The sequence below is a fragment of the Seriola dumerili genome, unplaced genomic scaffold, assembly GCF_002260705.1.
Source record: "Seriola dumerili isolate Sdu_G_001 unplaced genomic scaffold, Sdu_1.0 BDQW01000226.1, whole genome shotgun sequence".
NCBI lineage: Eukaryota > Metazoa > Chordata > Actinopteri > Carangiformes > Carangidae > Seriola > Seriola dumerili.
This window is the reverse complement of record NW_019174481.1, coordinates 6748935-6767629: the sequence shown is the minus strand read 5'-3', so window position 1 is coordinate 6767629 and position 18695 is coordinate 6748935. Positions and strand designations below refer to the sequence as shown.

General features: G+C 42.4%; 2 protein-coding genes across 5 annotated transcripts; both read right to left on the bottom strand.

The window, feature by feature from the left end:
- Positions 1–776: 776 nt before the first annotated feature.
- On the bottom strand, positions 777–6447 carry LOC111229102 (T-cell acute lymphocytic leukemia protein 1). 4 transcript variants are annotated; one of them, XM_022755278.1, is made up of 4 exons: positions 6341–6447; positions 4431–4972; positions 3881–3999; positions 777–2912 (listed from the first exon to the last, which is right to left on the bottom strand). In XM_022755278.1, the coding sequence occupies exons 1-4, from the start codon at positions 6401–6403 to the stop codon at positions 2383–2385; spliced, it is 1254 nt and encodes a 417-aa protein (XP_022610999.1). In that variant the 5' UTR covers positions 6404–6447; the 3' UTR covers positions 777–2382. The 4 variants fall into 4 exon arrangements, with proteins under 4 accessions (XP_022610999.1, XP_022611000.1, XP_022611001.1 ...); XM_022755279.1 differs by having other exon boundaries at positions 3911–3999; XM_022755280.1 differs by having other exon boundaries at positions 4431–4978; positions 6341–6428.
- A 1567-nt stretch (positions 6448–8014) lies between these two features.
- LOC111229100 lies at positions 8015–17388 on the bottom strand. Its single transcript, XM_022755276.1, has 9 exons — positions 16629–17388; positions 14822–14894; positions 13582–13734; positions 11797–12971; positions 11180–11330; positions 10581–10800; positions 9907–10019; positions 9587–9777; positions 8015–9068 (listed from the first exon to the last, which is right to left on the bottom strand). Exons 1-9 carry the CDS (start codon positions 16792–16794, stop codon positions 8875–8877), a joined length of 2436 nt encoding a protein of 811 aa, XP_022610997.1. The 5' UTR covers positions 16795–17388; the 3' UTR covers positions 8015–8874.
- Between the last annotated feature and the right edge of the window lie 1307 nt (positions 17389–18695).

The following is an 18695-nucleotide window of genomic DNA, read 5'->3' as shown; positions in this document are numbered from 1 at the left end:
GGAACACTGGAGCAGGTAAATGTTTGGCAGGCATTAACCTAGAGAGGCCCTCAGAGGGGTCCCAGCGCAGCCAGAGCAGAGCACAGGAGAGGTCTCCAAACACCTGGATGTCTCTGATGCTTTCTGGAAGCAATTATACTTTTTAGAAACGTCCAAGAGCTGATGTTGTTGTAGTAGTGGTACTGGTGGCAAAGTCTGCATGTGTAAACTTATGGAGTATGGGGAAGCAGACTTCAGAGAAAGTAGCATTAATGTGGCACAAAAAAAAGTCATATTAATGATTACAGGATGGCGAGCATAACTTTTCGATTGCGTAAGTGAACAACCTACAGGGGCGGTGGGAGTCTCGATCAGTATGGTGGTTTCACAGTGTGTACAGACACAACATTCTGCAAACGAGTGCAGTGGAGGCTGTCAAAACCACTTTCACAATGGCAGGATATCCTGCAGGTCACAGAGCCACGTTAACCTCCAAGGGAAGTTGTCACTTGTTGGTAGGAAGTGAGGATTCCAGCGTCTACTGGGGGAGTTTCATGAGGAGGTTGTGGTTTTAACTATACACTCTGAACAGATAGGGTGGGAAACAGTTGCATGGTATGCCATTATCTGCCACTAGGGATTAGTCAATTAGATTTGAAATGTATGTGTGAAAGAGAGATTTTTTTTTAATGTATGATGTAATGTTGCACAGAAGTACATGTTCAGTTTCTCACACACACATTGAATTGAATTGAATTGAATTGAATTGAATTGTATTGAATTGACCCACACCACAATGATCTGAATTAAATTTAATGGAGCTAAACTCAAATGAATTGAACTGAATCAATAAGACCCACAACATGCTTGCGTGAGATCAAATACAAGGCATTTCCTCCGTGTGTTTTATTCAGGGGTTTTGTATAAAATTCATCGATTTAACATTGGATATATTTATAGATACAACTATCTTACAACAAATATGTCATTACCAAACGTACAATGTCCCTTTACTGCAATTCATAAAATACCATAGTTACCAAAGGTACCAATAGAAGCTACTAAGTCCTGCTGAAAAAGCAGGGTAACCAACAACAGTGAGCAATACTTTACTGTCTTTGTCAGAAAACTGCTGGTGTTGTTATGATATTAACACTGTGTGGTGTATGTGTGTTAGTGTTGGCATGTATGCCTCTATGTGGCTGTGTGCACATATGTGAAATGCGGCAATGAAGGGATTTATTTGTGTACCTTACTAAACTACAACTGCATTACAGTTTAAAAAAAAAAATACACTGAAAGAGACATTCATATCAAAAGGACTCCATGGGTCAGCCCATGATTTCATATGACCCATATTTTGTACACTTAAAGAAACACGCTGCATGTCTTGTACCTCCACAGCAATTTCAAATAGATATATTGATTCCAGGCAGTGAAATTGTCAAACTGTCTGGTGCCATATTTGGTGTCATTTTCTCATCACCAAAGTGTAAAAGAATTAAATGGTACCACATTTGATGTACTAGGTTCAGTTGCTTGCTTTACATTATGAGTTTATCTCATTTCCTCTCATTTATCCTCATTTCCTGTCTACTAAAAGACCATTTTGCTAGTAAACCCATCGACAAACACACTACGGTACATCTTAAATCACATGACTTGAACTCGAGTCACTGTTCATTACATTGTGCAGTGGAAATATAATGCTATTTACAATACATACGTAACTGCATGGGTACAATTAGAGTCCAGTCCATTCATTTACGGCCTCCAACTGAGGCATACTTATTTTTGTGTCATTATTCTAACACATTCAATTTGTTGGCCATAAATCTCCAGGTTTATTCAATGACACTTTAGAACCATTTACCTGCCGCACTCTGCAAGCATGTTAGATCTATTCTGCCTGCACCATAATGTAATCAATATTATCATTAGTGAATTTCAATATTACACATCAAAAGTCTCTGCTGAGTGTCTCGTTGATTCTTTTGTTTGGTTTTGTCTTGTTTTGTTATGTTTGCTTGTTCTTTTGTGTGTGTGTGTGTGTGTGGTTTTTTTTTTGTAGAATATCCAGTCTTTGGACTTTCAAAACACAGAAAGTTATAAGCCGCAGGTCAGTCAAAGACATGAGACATGCAGAATTTACAAGTCTTTTGTTGGATCTAATTCAATCAATCACCATTTGAACCAAGCTATTCATCAGGTGTAGTGTGGAGACAGGAATGTAAATCCTGATCCATTTTGGACACCACTATCTCACTACATGGCGCTTGATTCTCCTTCTTACACTGACAACTCAAAGCTAACAGGTCCTGAGCATATCCATCTCTTACTTAGTCTCTCTCATTGTTCTCTTTCAGTCTCAGGTGTTGTGTCCGTGGTCTGTTGGCATCAGCATCATCGGCGACTGGAGCCATCCAACGGGCGTCCATTGCGCCTCAGATCCCTAGCAGCTAGATGCAGTGCGGTCCCACGAGAAGCCGTTAGAGTCCTTGGAGCTGGAGGTGAGTCCTGGTCCTCCATAAAGCTCTCAGGACTGCCTTCAGCATCGCCATCAGGCAGGCTTCCACAGCTGGAGCCTGGTGACATTGTCTCCAGAAGGTCGTCCCTGGCTAGGCCCACCACTGTGTCCTGATGTGGTCCACCCTGAGGGCCCCCGTCATGGGCCCCAACCCCAACCAGCAGCCCTGTTTCCCCATCAGTTGTGCTGCCAACATTCCTCCCTCCGTCCTGGTCCTCCAGGAGGTTGGAGAGGAAGCTGATGTACTTCATAGCAAGCCGAAGGATCTCATTCTTGCTTAGCTTCTTGTCCGGAGGGTGAGTGGGGATGAGTTTGCGAAGCTCCGCAAATGCCCCGTTTACGTTCTGTTGCCGCCAACGTTCACGACTATTAGTGAAGATACGGCGAACAATCTTTGGCTGGCCAGCTAGCAGAGGAACCGGGAGGGAAAGAGACAGACATCGAGAGAGTAAGGACAGGAGGCATAGATAGAAGATATAACACAAACAACATGAAATGCTGAACTGAAACAGATAATGCAGTCGGTAAAAGGGTAAAGCAATTCAAGTGCAAAAATAAGAATGTAAGAAGTAGCAACGGAAGAACAGATGCACATAGGTTTTGAGAAGGAATTTGCGTGTAAGGAAAACAAAAAAAAAAGTTTAGTAATCCTAAAGAACTCAGCTACAAAATTGTCCTCCGTACAACCATGGATTTTTAGATGACGGCACAGAAGCTAGAGAGGCTTGCAAAAATAAATACAATATCATGTGCCAAGTGGGATGCAGATGCAATACACAAGAAATGGTTGGTTTAGCATGCCAAACACCAGGAAAAGGGTGTTGGGGAGACCGTTTGCCCTCTCTTTCATATTCCATTTACTTTTTATTTACTGAGGAATGATAAAAAAAATGCCCCACTGCAGGTAGTAACATCCTCCCACCCCCAACAATGGTGTCTTCCAGGCTATTGTCGCCCTTGGAACACACCCAGTCTATCTTAATCCTTCAGCCCACTCTGCAGTAAAACCTTGGCATGGAGGCAGCAGCACCCCCATCCTCCACCCCTGCATATGGCAGTGAGTGGGCAGCAGTGGAAAGGATGTTTCAAATGAAATAAACCCCCAATCTGCCTGAAAAGAGTTTACTTTGCATGCGGGTAGATGTATTTGACATTGAGATTATCAGCATTCATTTACTCCATGAGTTATGATGCATTTATTCCTCTTGGTTTTAAACACTTAGGGTAAGTGTTCTTTTTGCAAGGCATCTTCTGCAACACCCAGATTAGGTACAGTGTAGGTCCATGTCAGTGGATGAATGACAATGGAGATGAGGAGGGGACGTTTGGGGAACTATATTGGCAGAAGGAGGACACAGCAGAAGTGCGTCTTACCATACTTATAAAGATCTAAAATGCGCCTACCCTCGTCGAGTTCAACCTCATAAGGCGCCGGGCGGCGCTTTACCCTGTTGCTGGGGTACATGCTGTACTGCTCCGACTCCCCTCCGAGACTACACCAACAGAAAACACACAAAAGGTGCACAGGTGTATGAGAAAACATGAGATCCAGCATCATTTAATTTATTGCATATGCAGAACACCATCCACTCCTTGCACCAGGAGCACACACACACATACACACACACACACACACACACAAATATATATATATATATAGATATATAGATATATATATATATATATAGGCTAATTCTCTCTGTCACACATGCACATACATGCTTGTCAACTCAATGTCAACTCAGGTACATTACAAGCATCTCTTCACACTGCTGCAGTATATTCCTGCAGGGCCATAATAGGGCAACATCTAACAGCCATCAAACTTATAACTTTTAAGGTGAACACTCACAATGATCAAATGAAAAACGTGCATTCATGAAACTCTCTGTTTTTCTTTTTCTTTTTCTGTCTCCACCTGTACCTGTTGATGGCGGCGAGAGGCTGCGCCAGGTTGTAGAGCATCGCCCGGGCCGGGACAGGAAACGCGTTTGGGCTCAGTTGGACCATTCGAGCGTCGTCTCGGTGCGGCGGCGGCAGCGGCAGCGGTGGAGGTCTGCGAAGTTCCGTGATCGGCACCAAATGGCTTTCAGTCCTCTGCTCCACCGCTTTTATAGCGTCCCTCCTGGAGAGCTCGATCACCGGCACTTCCCTTTTCAGGTCAAGGGCGTTGTGAGAGGCAGTTTCCTTGGCAACGCCGTTGATGATGATGCTGATGCTGGTCCCGTTGCTCGAGTTCTGCAGAGGAACGTCATCCGTCTCTTCAACCCCCTTAAAGCTCCCTCCCCTCACCTCCGCCCCCTCCTCTCTCCTCGGCTCCTCGTCCTCCTTGCATCCGTTCTGTCTGGAGATGATGGAGGAGTCCTCCCGCTTTCCAGGACCGGACTCTGCATCGGGACTTCCAGGACACAACTCCGGCTGCCGTTTTTCCATCATTTTTATACCGTCACCACTCGCTCGAGTCCACTACTCCTGAATAAGATTTCCCTCGATTAATATACAGCTCCAAACATTATACAGTCTTAATATACGTTACCATGTAACCACGTAGGGAATTAACACTCCATTATTATTTCTCAAATTTAAGATGATTATTAGGATATTAGGCTATTATTACCTTTTGTAATTATCATCATCATCGTTTGAATTAATATTATCAATTGCAGACTTTACATTTACAAAACAGAGTGTAAAAAATACAATTGATAGGATTTTAATTGCTGGCTTGGTAAATTGTTTATTGCAAATTAATGCATTTTTTCAATAATAAAAAAAAAGATAAACAATATTCACTAGGCTACATATATTTTTCCACAAAAGATAACACTTATGATACATCACAACCCAATTTAAAAGGATATGAAAATTTAAATGAAATGTTTAATTATGGAGAATTCATCATTTTTGTAAGCTGCTGAAGGTTTGAGATCTTTTCTTGAAGTTAAACCAGCTAGGATATGACAGCTAATTGTATAATTATGAATTTGCCTCAGTTGAACATTTTTATGATAGATTTAGAGCTGGGGATATTTTTCAAACGTCAACTTGTCCTTTCCAAAGAGTTTTATCTTGTGGTTTCTGCATGCATGCATGTTTTTTTTCCAATGAATCTCTTATCTAGCTTACACTTGGCCTTCAGCACAGTTTATGCCGTTAAGCTAATATCTGAAGGTCTGTTAACCCACGTTCGGGCTTTGTATGAATTTACACTGAAAGATTTTAAAAGCTCATTTCGGCTGCGGGTTTATTTAAAGGTGGAATTGTAAGAGAGATTGTGCCAGGACCACGAAGGCAGCTTGGTAATATCCATTCTTCGTCGAAATAAAATCCCTCCTTTTTTTCCCTGCCTTCACCAAATCCACAAATAACCTCGTGAATCCTCAGAAACACTTGGACCTGGTCGTTTTCACAGATGTCTGAGTAGGTTGTGTTATTTTTTTGTTTTATCGTGGTGAAGGCCATAGTGCTGTTGTTGTTAAAGCCGAACATCAAAGGCTTGTCATAGGCTATTGAATACACTACATAGCAATGGTGAGTGTTTGAGTCGGTAAATAATTCGATAAAAAAAAAAATGATCAGAAAATTATAAAAAAAAACAACAACATACCGCGAATTTAAAAAGCGCACTTTTATTTCTGGGAATTCTCCAATAGGCCTCGCATCCGTTATTACATCCCGTACAGTCTCAACCACCCGATCGGACAATAGCAGAAAATATAGGCTAAATATTTCGCACATAACACCAATAAAATTTAGACGATAGCGATCCAATTACAGCCCTTTGGAACAACGGACGTGGCGCTTTAAATAAAGAGATGTATTTTTTGCACTTACCGCTCCAGCCGTGTTGTTGATGTTACTGTGTAAGTGGAGCCATTTTGTGAGTGGGTCATCCATGTCTGAGGTTTTTCTTTTTTTTTTTTTCCCCTGCCAGTTGTGTGTATGTGTGTGTGTGTGTGTGTGTGTGTGTGTGTGTGTGTGTGTGTGTGTGTGTGTGTGTGTGTGTGTGTAGCTGAGTTATTTCTCGCCGCATCCAGTGCGCTCCCTCAGTGTGGGGAGCGGAACACAGGCCGCAATGTGGCCGAGGGAGATAAGCGCACGGCAGCGGCCTCTTCATTCCCGATAAGCCCCTAAACCCATTATTTATGAAATGATTCATTATTATTTGGCTGTCGTGGGCTATACAGGCTTGTGGAGGGCAAAGCATTAAAAAAAAAGCAAACAGGCACAGCGCAACGGCCTGTAACAACGCGAGGTAGTATACTGTAGCCTGAGCTATAGTTGAGGTGTTTTAATTTTTTTTTTTTTTTTTTTTGATGAAAGAAACAAAAGCTCAAGTTAAGCTTTTGACCTATTTCTATTTCCAACAAAGGGGTTTTCGCTAAGCCCATTTAAAATAAGATAACTGATGATAGCAGAGGGTCGCCTACCTTTTTTTTAAATGATTTATTTATTCATTATTTTATCCTTAAAAAGCAGTATATCCATTAATCCATATCTATTTCTGCGCCTTGAGGCTAGATGTGCCACTGATACAATAGATTACTAAAAGGACGGGGTCTAATTATGAGAACGTTGCCTTAATTGGATGTGACACAATTCTTCTTAGATAGAGAAATAAATAAATAAATGAATAAATAAATGTTGCTTTTACTTGTCATTGTTTGTATCGGGGATGGCGCTTTGGTCGGCGGTTCCCCGGGGTCCATGGGGTGTCATGGCTGGAGGAGATAAAAGCGCATCGGCTTCTGGTCCATCAGATAAAACAGCAGAAACATCAACGGTGACGCGCTATCAGAGCACATCCAGGACAGCCTAAATGGTAGCAGGTACATCCTAACAACGGATTTCCCACATGCTTTTTTTCCCCTTGTAGTCAAACAAATTTATACATTTAAATAGACTAATCCAAAAAAAAGAAAAAAAGAAAGAAAAAGAAAAATTCAGGCATTTTAACAATCAAACTGCCCAAGTTCAGTCAAATAAACCCGTGACATGGCAAATAATAGAGCACATGCTGCGTTATAGATAGATAGATAGATAGATAGATAGATAGATAGATAGATAGATAGATAGATAGATAGATAGTGTGGGAAAAATCTGACACGTTACATGTTTTACACGTTTTCAAAGCTGTTTCAAAAAAACTACAATCAGTCACGACCTTTAAACAGCAGTCACGACCATCATCCTACATCCTGCGCTTTACTACAGCATCGCCTGACCTTCATACCTTTTTCTAAGCATCTTCCAATGACACCGCGATTGTTTGCCAGTGGGAAGCTCTTAAAATGTATGATTTAAAATTTGCACAAGCGAGGTTTCATTTTTGTGAGATGTACTGTCAAATCAAGGAACTGACTTTATAAATTCATATGACTGGAAATCATACTCCAAGTTTAAAACATTTCAAATATGTTATGTTTTGCATGCATCTAACGATTTTTGTAGTTGTGTGATTTTTGTGACAGACATAGTATGTGCATCATAAATGAATGCCTTCGAGAATAAAACGTTTGGCAAAATAAAACATTTTTATTTAGAAGCAAACCAGTATCAATGCCATGAAGCACTAGATGATACAGCACAAGTAAAATGAAGTGACCATGCAGTGCATCAGAGAAATATGATCTATGGGGGGAAAAAAAGAGATAATCCTTAGCTAGTTTGTTTAGACATAATTTTTTGAGGCAGTTTCATTACAGTGGAGGGCACCCATGTATACCAATGTATGAGATAGCCTCTTTAGTTTGAGGGCCTCATAGGCCAATATAACATCTGTGGCACATCCTTAAACATGTCAATCATATGAAATAATCAACAAGATTAATGGAAACAGAATTGTACAACATCTGGAACGTGACAAAATATCATTTCGCTCACTAAGCATTTGGAGTGTCATATTCTGTGTGCTGTAAAGAGCAAAATAAATCACCTGAAAATAAAAGTGGAAGTTTAGGTTTATCCCTATCTGACCATATAAACCAAACCTTGTACACAGAGAAAAGTTGTGCTGGGTTTGAATCAGTATTATTAGTTCACAATATATTCCCTGAAATCAGTTAATAACTAGCTTAGTCCTCTCTGCTACTGGCTTTGTTTGGTTTCAGATTTATTTGCTTATTTTATTGATTTGCCATGGTAGTCCAAATCCCTTGCAGCGTCATATTATTGTTGAACATGGGTTTGCACTAATAGAAAGTGAACCTCTAACCCTGTTATCCCATGTAGCCATTCTGCTATGTGAAACTGCACTGACTATCTTACATCTACCTATAGGTTACAGTCCATCAGCAGTGTTTGCAGTGTTGAATTATAAACCACGGCCCCAGGAGAAAAATGGCTCCGTGCCACGTCTGTCTTTCCAGTCAGCGCTGGTTCCGTCGCGCCGGCATGATCCGAAGAGAAGTGGTGCTTTCCCGGGTCATGAGCCGCGTCACCTGGTCCAGACTGAGTCCAGCCACTGGCTCTCCATTCACCTGCAGAATTTCATCGCCGATGCCCAGGAGACCAACAAAGGGCCCTTCACCACTACCATCACCCACTTTCTCCACGTATACACCTGGAAGCGGAAGACGATGCAAGGGGAAAAGAAAGAAGGGAGATGAATGAAAACAAGAAGTGTGAGTAGGTAGGAAAACAGGTGGAAGCAGAGAGGGGAGATAGTGGACGCCTTTGTGTTTAGTGAACCATATACAACCGATATACACGAAACTGCAATCAGTCCAATTAATAAAACAGCTCTACCAGGATGAGAAGCAAACATAAACTGTAAGTGAATTTTTGCTAAATTGACCCAGTGTTTTGGCTTGTTTGATGATGTATCTGATTATCTTTGATTACCAATTTGACCTATAGCTTACTTTTAACAGTGAAACCAAAGCACATTTATATCATAACAATGATAAATGTTATTATTATAGAATCAACATTTCTATTCTATTCTATTTTCAGTTTACATAACATGTTATTGGAGAATAGCATAACTGTGGCCTAAGACAATAAAGTTACCCCCAAATTTAACAAATAATTGCCAACCTAAACTTCAGATTGTAGGAAATATTGATTTCATTAAGTTACCTGTGTCTGGTCGACCTTTGCCTCTCGAAATGACAAAACCGAAAGGACCATTCGGGGGTCTGATGAGCTCCAGGAGGAGGGTCCCATCAGGGAAAGCCTGGGTGACCCGGCCCACTGGGCGCACTATTCTGGAGGCAAGAACGTCGTCATCACTCAGGGCCCTGTGGAGCTCAAGCTGAGGGCTGTCAGGGCTGTAGAAAACAGAAATTCAGCTCTTGTCATTTCTTAGGAACCAGAACAATGTAGAATGTTGTTTAATGCCACTTTCTTTTTTCTTCCTCTCTATCCATCTCTCTACTTTATTTTTCTTTGACACCTACCTGGGTGCCAGGCCGTATGGTATGTGGACCTCTCCCAGTATTGTTGAACGCTCTGTTCGTCTCTCTAAACTCTGCACTGAGGAGGCTTTGCGCAGTTGGGCCAGTGGCAGCACCTAGTGGCGAATAAAAGGAACTGTAACAAATTGTGTATTTCGTATTGGCAAAATGCACCAGATAAGCTTTTGGAACTTTTAACTTTTTGGCTTTAACATCCCTTTAAAACTAACAGGGACAGAGTTTGGCACCACAAACATACATTATGCTAATAGAGGCTGTGATTGGCTGGAGCAGAAAGTTGTTTACATTTGTTTAGTATTCTCTTGCCGCTGCCAAGAGGACAACAAGGATGACGACCACAGAAAGTGGAGGGAAGCCCGAATGCATTATTTGTGCTGCCAGTGTGAGGCAGGAATACTTCAAAGCCCTGGTTGGTCCACTGTGGCAAATGAGTAGTGAAAGGCACTTCAAAGCAGAACGGGAACTTTAAAGATATGTAAATAAGATGTGTTTTCCCTATGGCTTAAGTTCTTTAGGTAAAAAAATAAAATAAAAAATCACATCTATTTGATGTGGTGAAATAAAACAAAAATGAAGAGAATACAAAGACAATCACAGTGCAGCACAGCGGTCCAGAAGAAGAAATAACATGGCATGAAAAATGTACTCTTGCTCACTGTGTTCAGGGTCTGCAGTGAGGGTGTCCTCTGTATGCGGATGGTAGGCTGTGGCCTGCGTGTGGGACTTGGGGAAGCAGAGCTGGCCCGGGGGGGAGTGGGGATACTGAGCTGTTCCATGCTGCTGGAGCGGCCTCCTTTAACAAGTCTACCGACACTATTCAGACCTATGGAGGAAAAGAAGCGGCGCAGGAAGAGCTTTGGCCGTCCATCCAGCTTTCTGTAAAATAAAGGTTAAAAGTATTTTTTAGTTGACGGTAATGTAGACTCAGATATCAGTAGTAAAGACACAATTACATAACAAAGTAAACCAACACAGCACAGGATGTGTAGGATGGAGATTTTTAAACAACTGTTATAATGATAACTGTGCTAATGGTTTTGTCACACTGCTAATGCTTTTAATTTCCAGAAGAGGGCAGGATTGTCTTGATATTCACAGAATATTTGGAACTGTAATATCCTGGGGACTGTGGGTCAGGGTTTTAATCTCCTAACTGCTACCCCTGGCACGCTCAAGTCATTATGGGAACAGCATTGGTGGGGGCAAAGGGATTTATTGTCTAAGCTATGACAAGAGCGTTGTTATCTTGGCTTACCTGGACCCGTCAGAGTTTTCCTCCCATATGGCCTCAGCTTTCAGATGTTCTGCTCTCAGCAGCTCAGCTCTGAGGTCCTCGGCCCGAGACATAGCCAGGCCTCGCAGAGCTGGACGACACTCAGGACCAGAACCGGGGTCTGCACTTAATCCTGCTGGTAGAAAAGGATGGACTGAGTTGATGTCAAAGAATCATTCTGTTGTTTTCTGCAAGGTTTTAAATATGATGATGCAAATTCCACAGAACAGATCTAAGCTATGATGTTCTGGTTTTTGCATAAAGTTCTACCTCCACTGTTCCACAATGTAATCAACCCAAATATTATGTTGTATTTATGTACAATTTTGAGGTGCATGAAAAGTAACCTAAAATGGTACTTTATACTTGCACTTTGCTACGTTTCATAGGGAAATACAGTATTTTTTAATTCTACCATTTACTGCTACTACAGTACTTTTACTGTTGATACATTTTACTAATGATATTTCAGTACTTTTAATTATAGGTAAAAATCTAAATGCAGGACTTACTTGACCACGCGTTACATATCCTCATCTCTCTACACTCTGTGCCGCAGGAACTATAGTCTATTCATAGCATCCACAGTGACCACTCACCTGTTCCATCTGGTGTGGCATCCCAGAGCTCAGCAGCCGGCAGGTCTGGGGTGAGTCGGGCCGGGGAGTACCTCAAAGTGGAGGGCCTGATACAGGGCACCGGGCTGATTGTTGCGGGTGTCCCTTGGGTTAAAGACACTGGGGACTCCCTTCTTGCTTCTGGAGAGTCCAGGAGGGCTGAATGCTGAGACCCACCCTCTCCTCCCTGATTTGAGGTCATCTGAAACTGAACTGTGGACTGACCGGCAGCAGAGCGATTCCTTGAGCTTGACTTTAGGGCTGACTTTATTGGAAGCGATGGGGTTGGTGATTCCCTGAGTCCACCAGATGCCTCCAGCAAACATGGTTCTAGATCAATGGGGCTGCCGGGTGCAAATGAAACAGCTCTGCTCAAGTTGACCCTGTTCCTTGGATTTGAGTTACGCCGCTGAGCCCATGATGGACCATAAGGGCCATGACCAGACTCAAGCCGACTTTCTCCTTTCCTGCTCCTTCTCCTTAGTTTTCCAAACCCTGATGACTTCCAACCTGTGCTACTCTCTTTATTTTCCCCCAGCACATAAGCTCCAGCAAAGGTGACAGTTAGAGGAGCTTTAGGACGAGTACTCACCTCCGGTTTGTTTGGAGGCACCCAGCGGGGAACCAGCTTTCCCCGAGGGTCCTCTGGGTTGCCAGGCTGCTGTGGTTCAGTGTTCTGTGCATCTGATGGCAATAAGACCGGCTGAGGTTCCCTGACTACAGAGCCACATGCCTCACATTTCTTCACCAGCACTATTATCTCTTTAATCACTGTGGTGGTTTCACCACTGACAGCTTCTTGCTTCTGTGAGGGAGGCGTAGAGACACTTCTGTGGCTTCTGCTCCTCTCTGAACCACTGCTGCTAGAATCTGTATTACTGTCTTTACTTTTGGACTTAGGGACCCCGGGCCTGCCACGCTGCCTGACCCTATCCAAGTACCGAGACTCTGCTTCTTTCTCTGATTCGTCCTCAAAGCGCACCCGCGTGGGTGAACAACCGTACCGCCTCGATCGTCCTCCTTGGTCACAAGGGGAAGTGTCTCTTGGAGTTGGGACGAGGAGGGGACCACATACAGTGTGAGCTGTAAGATCTTCTTTGGTTTGAGTGGCTTTCTGCTCTGGCGTTGGTCTGGGAGATTCAATTTGCTGCTTCTTCCTGCAAGAAAATAACAGAGAGGTGTGCATTAAAAACATTTTAAAGCAACAAATGTTTTGTCTGTAAGAGAGTTTAACTCAACTCATAGACTAATAGCTTATGGAAATGGGGCAAAATAAAAGTAGTGAACATCAGATTAAAATTTAATATCAGTCCTCTCTCAGAAACAGATTGGGTTGATTGAAGACTCCCTTGAGTACCCATTTTCAAAATAATAGGTGATAAGATAAATATATGATACGGTAAATTGCAATAAGATAAACTGTACATAGTGGTGACATGTATGTCTCAGCCACCACAGACCACATTTGTTGTCTAGTCACAAATATAGGAGCCATTGCAAAGTAAATGATTCCTGCTGATAAAAGGGGATTTCAGGAACAAAACTGCATGACGTATACACTATTACACAAACAGAATGAAAGCTAACATCTTCACGACAATTACAAAGCACTGTCTGGTTCCAAAGCTTTAACCTATTTTCAGTTATGCAACCTTCGCTTTGCCAAAACAGGCCAAGTGCATGAGAAGGATGAACAAAGCGGTCTCGTCTAACTAGCAAAAATGCCAAAGGAGTCATCGCCCTCGCAGGCATTTGCAGCCAACTTACACAGTGGCTCTCTGATCAGAATGGGAGCGTCTGCAGGGGCGATCGCCTTTAATGTGACTGGAGCGAGCCTTGAGTCGTGCTCGCTCCAGGAGACGTTTGGCTTGCTCATGTCTTGGGCTCAGAGGAAGCTCATCACTGATTACAAGAAGTGACCTGATGATGAAGAGAAAGAGAGAGAGAGATGTTTCAGTAGAGAAATGAATCATTTAGGTGATGAAAGCAGCAGGGGAATAGATAGAGCTGAACGCATGAGAGACTAGGTTACATCGCCAGCTGTCTGAATGAAACTGAATATTTGAGGAAGTCTTCAAATGTGCAAAGCTTATTGTGTGTTGTAGTATATCCAGCAACATCATATTCCCCGGAGATTGATTTAACATAGAGTGAATCAAGCTGCATCTTCCTAAGCTGTCTTATGTAATATCAGATAGATAGACTGGGGCGTGGCACTGGCGGTGAGCAGCAGAGAGAAACGTCATCCATCCATCTATCCTTATGCCCAGCAGCTTAGCTGCTCTGCATTGTGCTTCATCGTCTGTACTTGTCTTTATCCCCTGGCCCAGTGATAAAGATAGCATGATACACCAGCCATGTGGATTATCCTTGTAATGGACTGAGTGTGATTCATTCTCTCCTGTGTGTTAAGAGGAGAACATAGTGGTGTTTCAATAGATTACAGTTTGTCATGTCAATGTTTTATCCCAACGCTGACAAACATGATATAATTAGTAGCCTGTTTTGGTATCTTACGCAGCGGTTTCATTCTGCAGATTATAACGATGATGATCATAATGCACTCTGTAATAATAATGCCCTTTAAAGTATCCACACCATTACTGAAGATAAACTGAAGAGATTGGGATCAGCTGAATAACATAAGAAATGAGCCAAATTCTATGCTGAAAAATGTAATTTTTTGTTGTTGCTGGATTGCACAACACATTTATTTATCTATTTCTTTATTTTGTTTCACTGACTTAAAATATGACGCCTTCAAGTGTGATGTGTAGTTTTTGTCTTGAAAATGATTAAACCCTGCTGTCACTGTGTTTGTTTTGATTGTGCATGAGGCAGCTTGTTTTGCACTCTAGCTGCTTCGATCCAGGAAAAAAAAATAGACTCTAAATTCCCACAAGTGGAGCTGTAAGAGTGGAATTTATGAGGTGAGGATATAAATAGTGTATAGGAGTTGAATGTCACCACCCGTGCCAAGCGCATGAAGAAGCATAGCACTGCTCACCTCAAATAGGGTTCAAGTTCCTGAGCAAGAATGACTGAGTCTGAGCTGTCCAAAACCCCATGGGCACCTGCGACTGGCACAAAACAGAGAGGAAAAGAACAAATCTTAGCAGATGTGCTGATGCAGTGGATTGGAATTAAAATGTCAGATGGTGCGATTGTGACAGCATGGATGCTAAATTTTATGATTCAACAGTGTTCAGACGTAAAAGCTTTAGAGAGTGCTGCAAGGCTTTATGTCCAACATGGAGTTGCTCCAGTCTTCATTTTCCTTTTTCTAACCTGAAGTCATTGTGTGTTTGATTCTTATTTAGTGTTCAGTCCAGTTCTCTTTCAGTGTCTTAATGTTTGCCTGGTGCAGAGACTCCTGCCAAAAGAGCCATCAGCCATAATGTGACCTACAGGGACATGTGGGGATTAAAATAACTGGCTCTTTGTATGATCATAAGGATTTTCATAAACCTTCATACCATTAGTGTCAGTGACAGTCTCATAGGTTATGCCTGAGTGATTCTTAATGTCAATCAAAAAAAAAACATAGGTTATGCAACCGCTGAGAGACAGATAACAGCAGATTTCCCAGGAGATTTCCCACAGACACATCACCCGATCATCATGGAATTGCCATTATGTGTTGTACTGACCTTCTGTGTAGTATTGATACACACACACACACTGACTGAGTCAGCAGACGTATACAATATAACAGATACAAATCATGGGAAAATACATAATCTGTCACCCTAGATGCACACAAAGATGTCTATTAGCACACAGAGATACAAAAGCAGGGACACTTCCCCCACTGCTCTGACTGCTAATAATAGCAGCACCCCCATGCACATCTGCACATCTGACATCTGCTCAACACTGGGAATCAGCCAGGTTACATACTGAATTTCTATACACCATCATGGTAGACAAAGGCCTGCACACAGTACTCTGAATGGCTGCAACAGCTGGAGAGCATTCCAACCAGACAATGTGGACAAAACGTTCACTTTTTCTTTTAAAAGCTTTACAAAGTTGTTGGGGAAAGTATGCAACTGCCAAAGCACTACTCTGACTTTTGCCTCTGCCCTACACGCCAACACACCACATTTTTAAAATGTTCAAAATACGGTAGTTGCACAAGTTGCAAAGAAAAATCAAACAACAATATGACTGAGTCAATTATTAACAAAGTTTTCATTCAACTTGCATGGTGAACTGTTGTCTAATCAGCATATTCAAGGGGCTTCTACTTGTTTGGTTTTTTTTTGGTTAGTTTTTCTGACACACAACTAAAACCATAGATGTAAGAGAGTAGAGTCCAGCCAAGTTAGGATTTTCATTTCATGATCAGATGCTTTACAACACTTTGTCAGATACCCATATATTACAGTCCATTCATCAACAAAGTAAAAACTGGAGGAGCACTCAGAGAGCTCAGACCTCTGTCAAACAACCTCTGTAAAAAGAAAACACACACCAGACCTCAGAGAAAAATGTCAAATTCAAAGTAAACAATCAAGAATTCCCAAAATTTGATGGGCTTTTCTGTGGCCTATGCCCCATCCCTTCACCAAGTTCAGTGCAAATCGGTTCAGCACTTTTTTGCATAATCCTGCTGACAAACAAACAAACAGACACAGGTGAAAACGTAACCTCTTTGGCGGAGGTAATAAAACCAACTCGAGATGAATCAAGATTAAGGTCAAGCCAGTTACTTGGTTCTAAGCTGAGCTCTCAAACCTTTAAGACAAATTTTTGTCTTTTTGAAATTACATTAATTATCAAATTTATCCTCTTTCCCTTGAGAAACTTACCATTACTATCCATTTTGCATGTTGTGTCTCCATAACAGCAGGCACTTTCTCCTCCGCTCTGCTCTCTCTCCTCCCTGCAGTTTTGTCTTTCCCTTAACTTTGCATAAGCCCTCTGCTTCACCTTCAGCTTCTCATCAACTGAGGGCGCCCCACTTTGTGAAGACATGCTCTCCCAGCTGTCTGAACTGCACAGTCCTTTGGCAGGGTCATCAGCATCTGTCTCTTTCTCCTCACACCTGTCCAGGTAGCGCTCCACACTGTCAGAGTGCTTGAATCCTGAGGATGCATCGCTGTCATCCCCCACTCCTCCTACATTGCTCCTGCTGCCCGTTTTAGCTGGTTTCGTCTGAGGCTCCGCCAGTGCTTCTGTCTGAGTATAGTCCTTCAAAGGTAATGTGGAGGGTATGTTGTGAGGGCCAACACCATTTAGAAGCAGTGTTTCTGGGCGTGCCACTCTCCAAAATCCCTTGGGTGGTGCCCAGTGTCTGGTTGATGTGGTAGATGTAGAGGAAGAAGAGGATGTTGTGGGAACAGAGTGGGTGGGAGAACAGGAGAGCACAGGTAGTGGAGGAAGAGGGGATGGGTCATCCTTACTACTGCTTGAGTTGTCAGACAAAAGACTCTCTAGACTGGTCCCTTCCCTGAGCCCACAAGACTGGCCTGTCAGAAAACTGACCTGCCCTTCATTTCTTTCTGGCCTCTCTTCTTCAGTTTCCTCTTCCACCTGAAACACCTGTTCCCTTTGTGCCTCAGCCGGAGGGCTGTGGATCTCCAACCTAACTTGAACCTCTACCTCCTCCTCTTCATCACTACTGCTCAAGTTCTTTGCAGCGCCTGATCGCCAGGAGAGAGCAGGCAGAGATACCGGACCCTTTCCTCTGGGTCTCTGTCTCAAAAAGACCTCAGATGAAAGCTGACCTGTGGGACTGCTCACCAGGACGTCTGCGTCCAACCTTTCTCTTTCCTTCTCTCGGTCTCTCCCTCTTGTCCTTCTCTGTGTTAGTGTTTTCACCTTGGTCTGCAGTGCGTGCACAGCTGAACTCTGAGGAGGAGGAAGTTGGGTGCTCAATGAAGGTGCAGGGAAAACAGGCTCAGGGACAGGGCCAGTGATGAGCCCCCAATTAATGGGAAGCCCAGTGGGTACGGGGGAAGTGGATTTTGCTTGGACATTATCAACCACCTTCTCTTCCTCCATTGGCTGGACATGCACAAAGAAATCCAGACAGATCCTACAGATAAAAAAACACAAGTTTTCTTTATATACATGCAGATAAAACCATGTCTCTTTCATCTGTTCTACATCTCTGTTACTGGCTACTTTCTATCTGATCTACCGAGTGAAGAGATATGTAATGTGGATTCAGTCACGTTGCCTTATCCACTGATTACTTCGCAGTGCACAGGATAATCCTTTAGAATGAGAATAAGCAACTGCTGCCTGCAACTGAGCCCCTACTCGAATAAACAATATTATATGTTTTTTTTGTCAAGAAAAATCAACAATATCCAATTAAACAAAACTTTCTCTATAAATCAGTCACATATTCAACAAACATGCACAGAAAAAAATGAATGATACACTATTCAACCTTAAGAAATTGAGATATTTTAAAATTCTGAGCCATATAGCCCACTGTAAATATAGGCTACACAGCATCTTGCTAAAAACCATTTAACAAATATAATCAACATTATGAACAAGGTAGCCTAAACCTCACAGCACATTACACTTAGGATAATATTAAGTTATACAAATAGATTAATATACATAATGAATAGTGTACCTGGACAGGATAGGCTATTTAGTGAAGATGGTGTCCTTTAAAATAGAATTCCAGCGCTGACCACCATGAGAAAGTTGCCATTTAAATTCTAGTGCCACTGCATAAATTCAAGTTACCATCCTCACTAAAACATGCGCCAAACGTGCTGAAATCGCAACGCGCAGCCTCAGGTCGGTTGGCATCATAAGCGAAAAGACGGAACAACTTTCCCCTCCGGATGACAAAAAGGCAAACCAAGTAGGATTTCGCAGATATCTCCAGAGATTTCTCCAAACCCTAATGT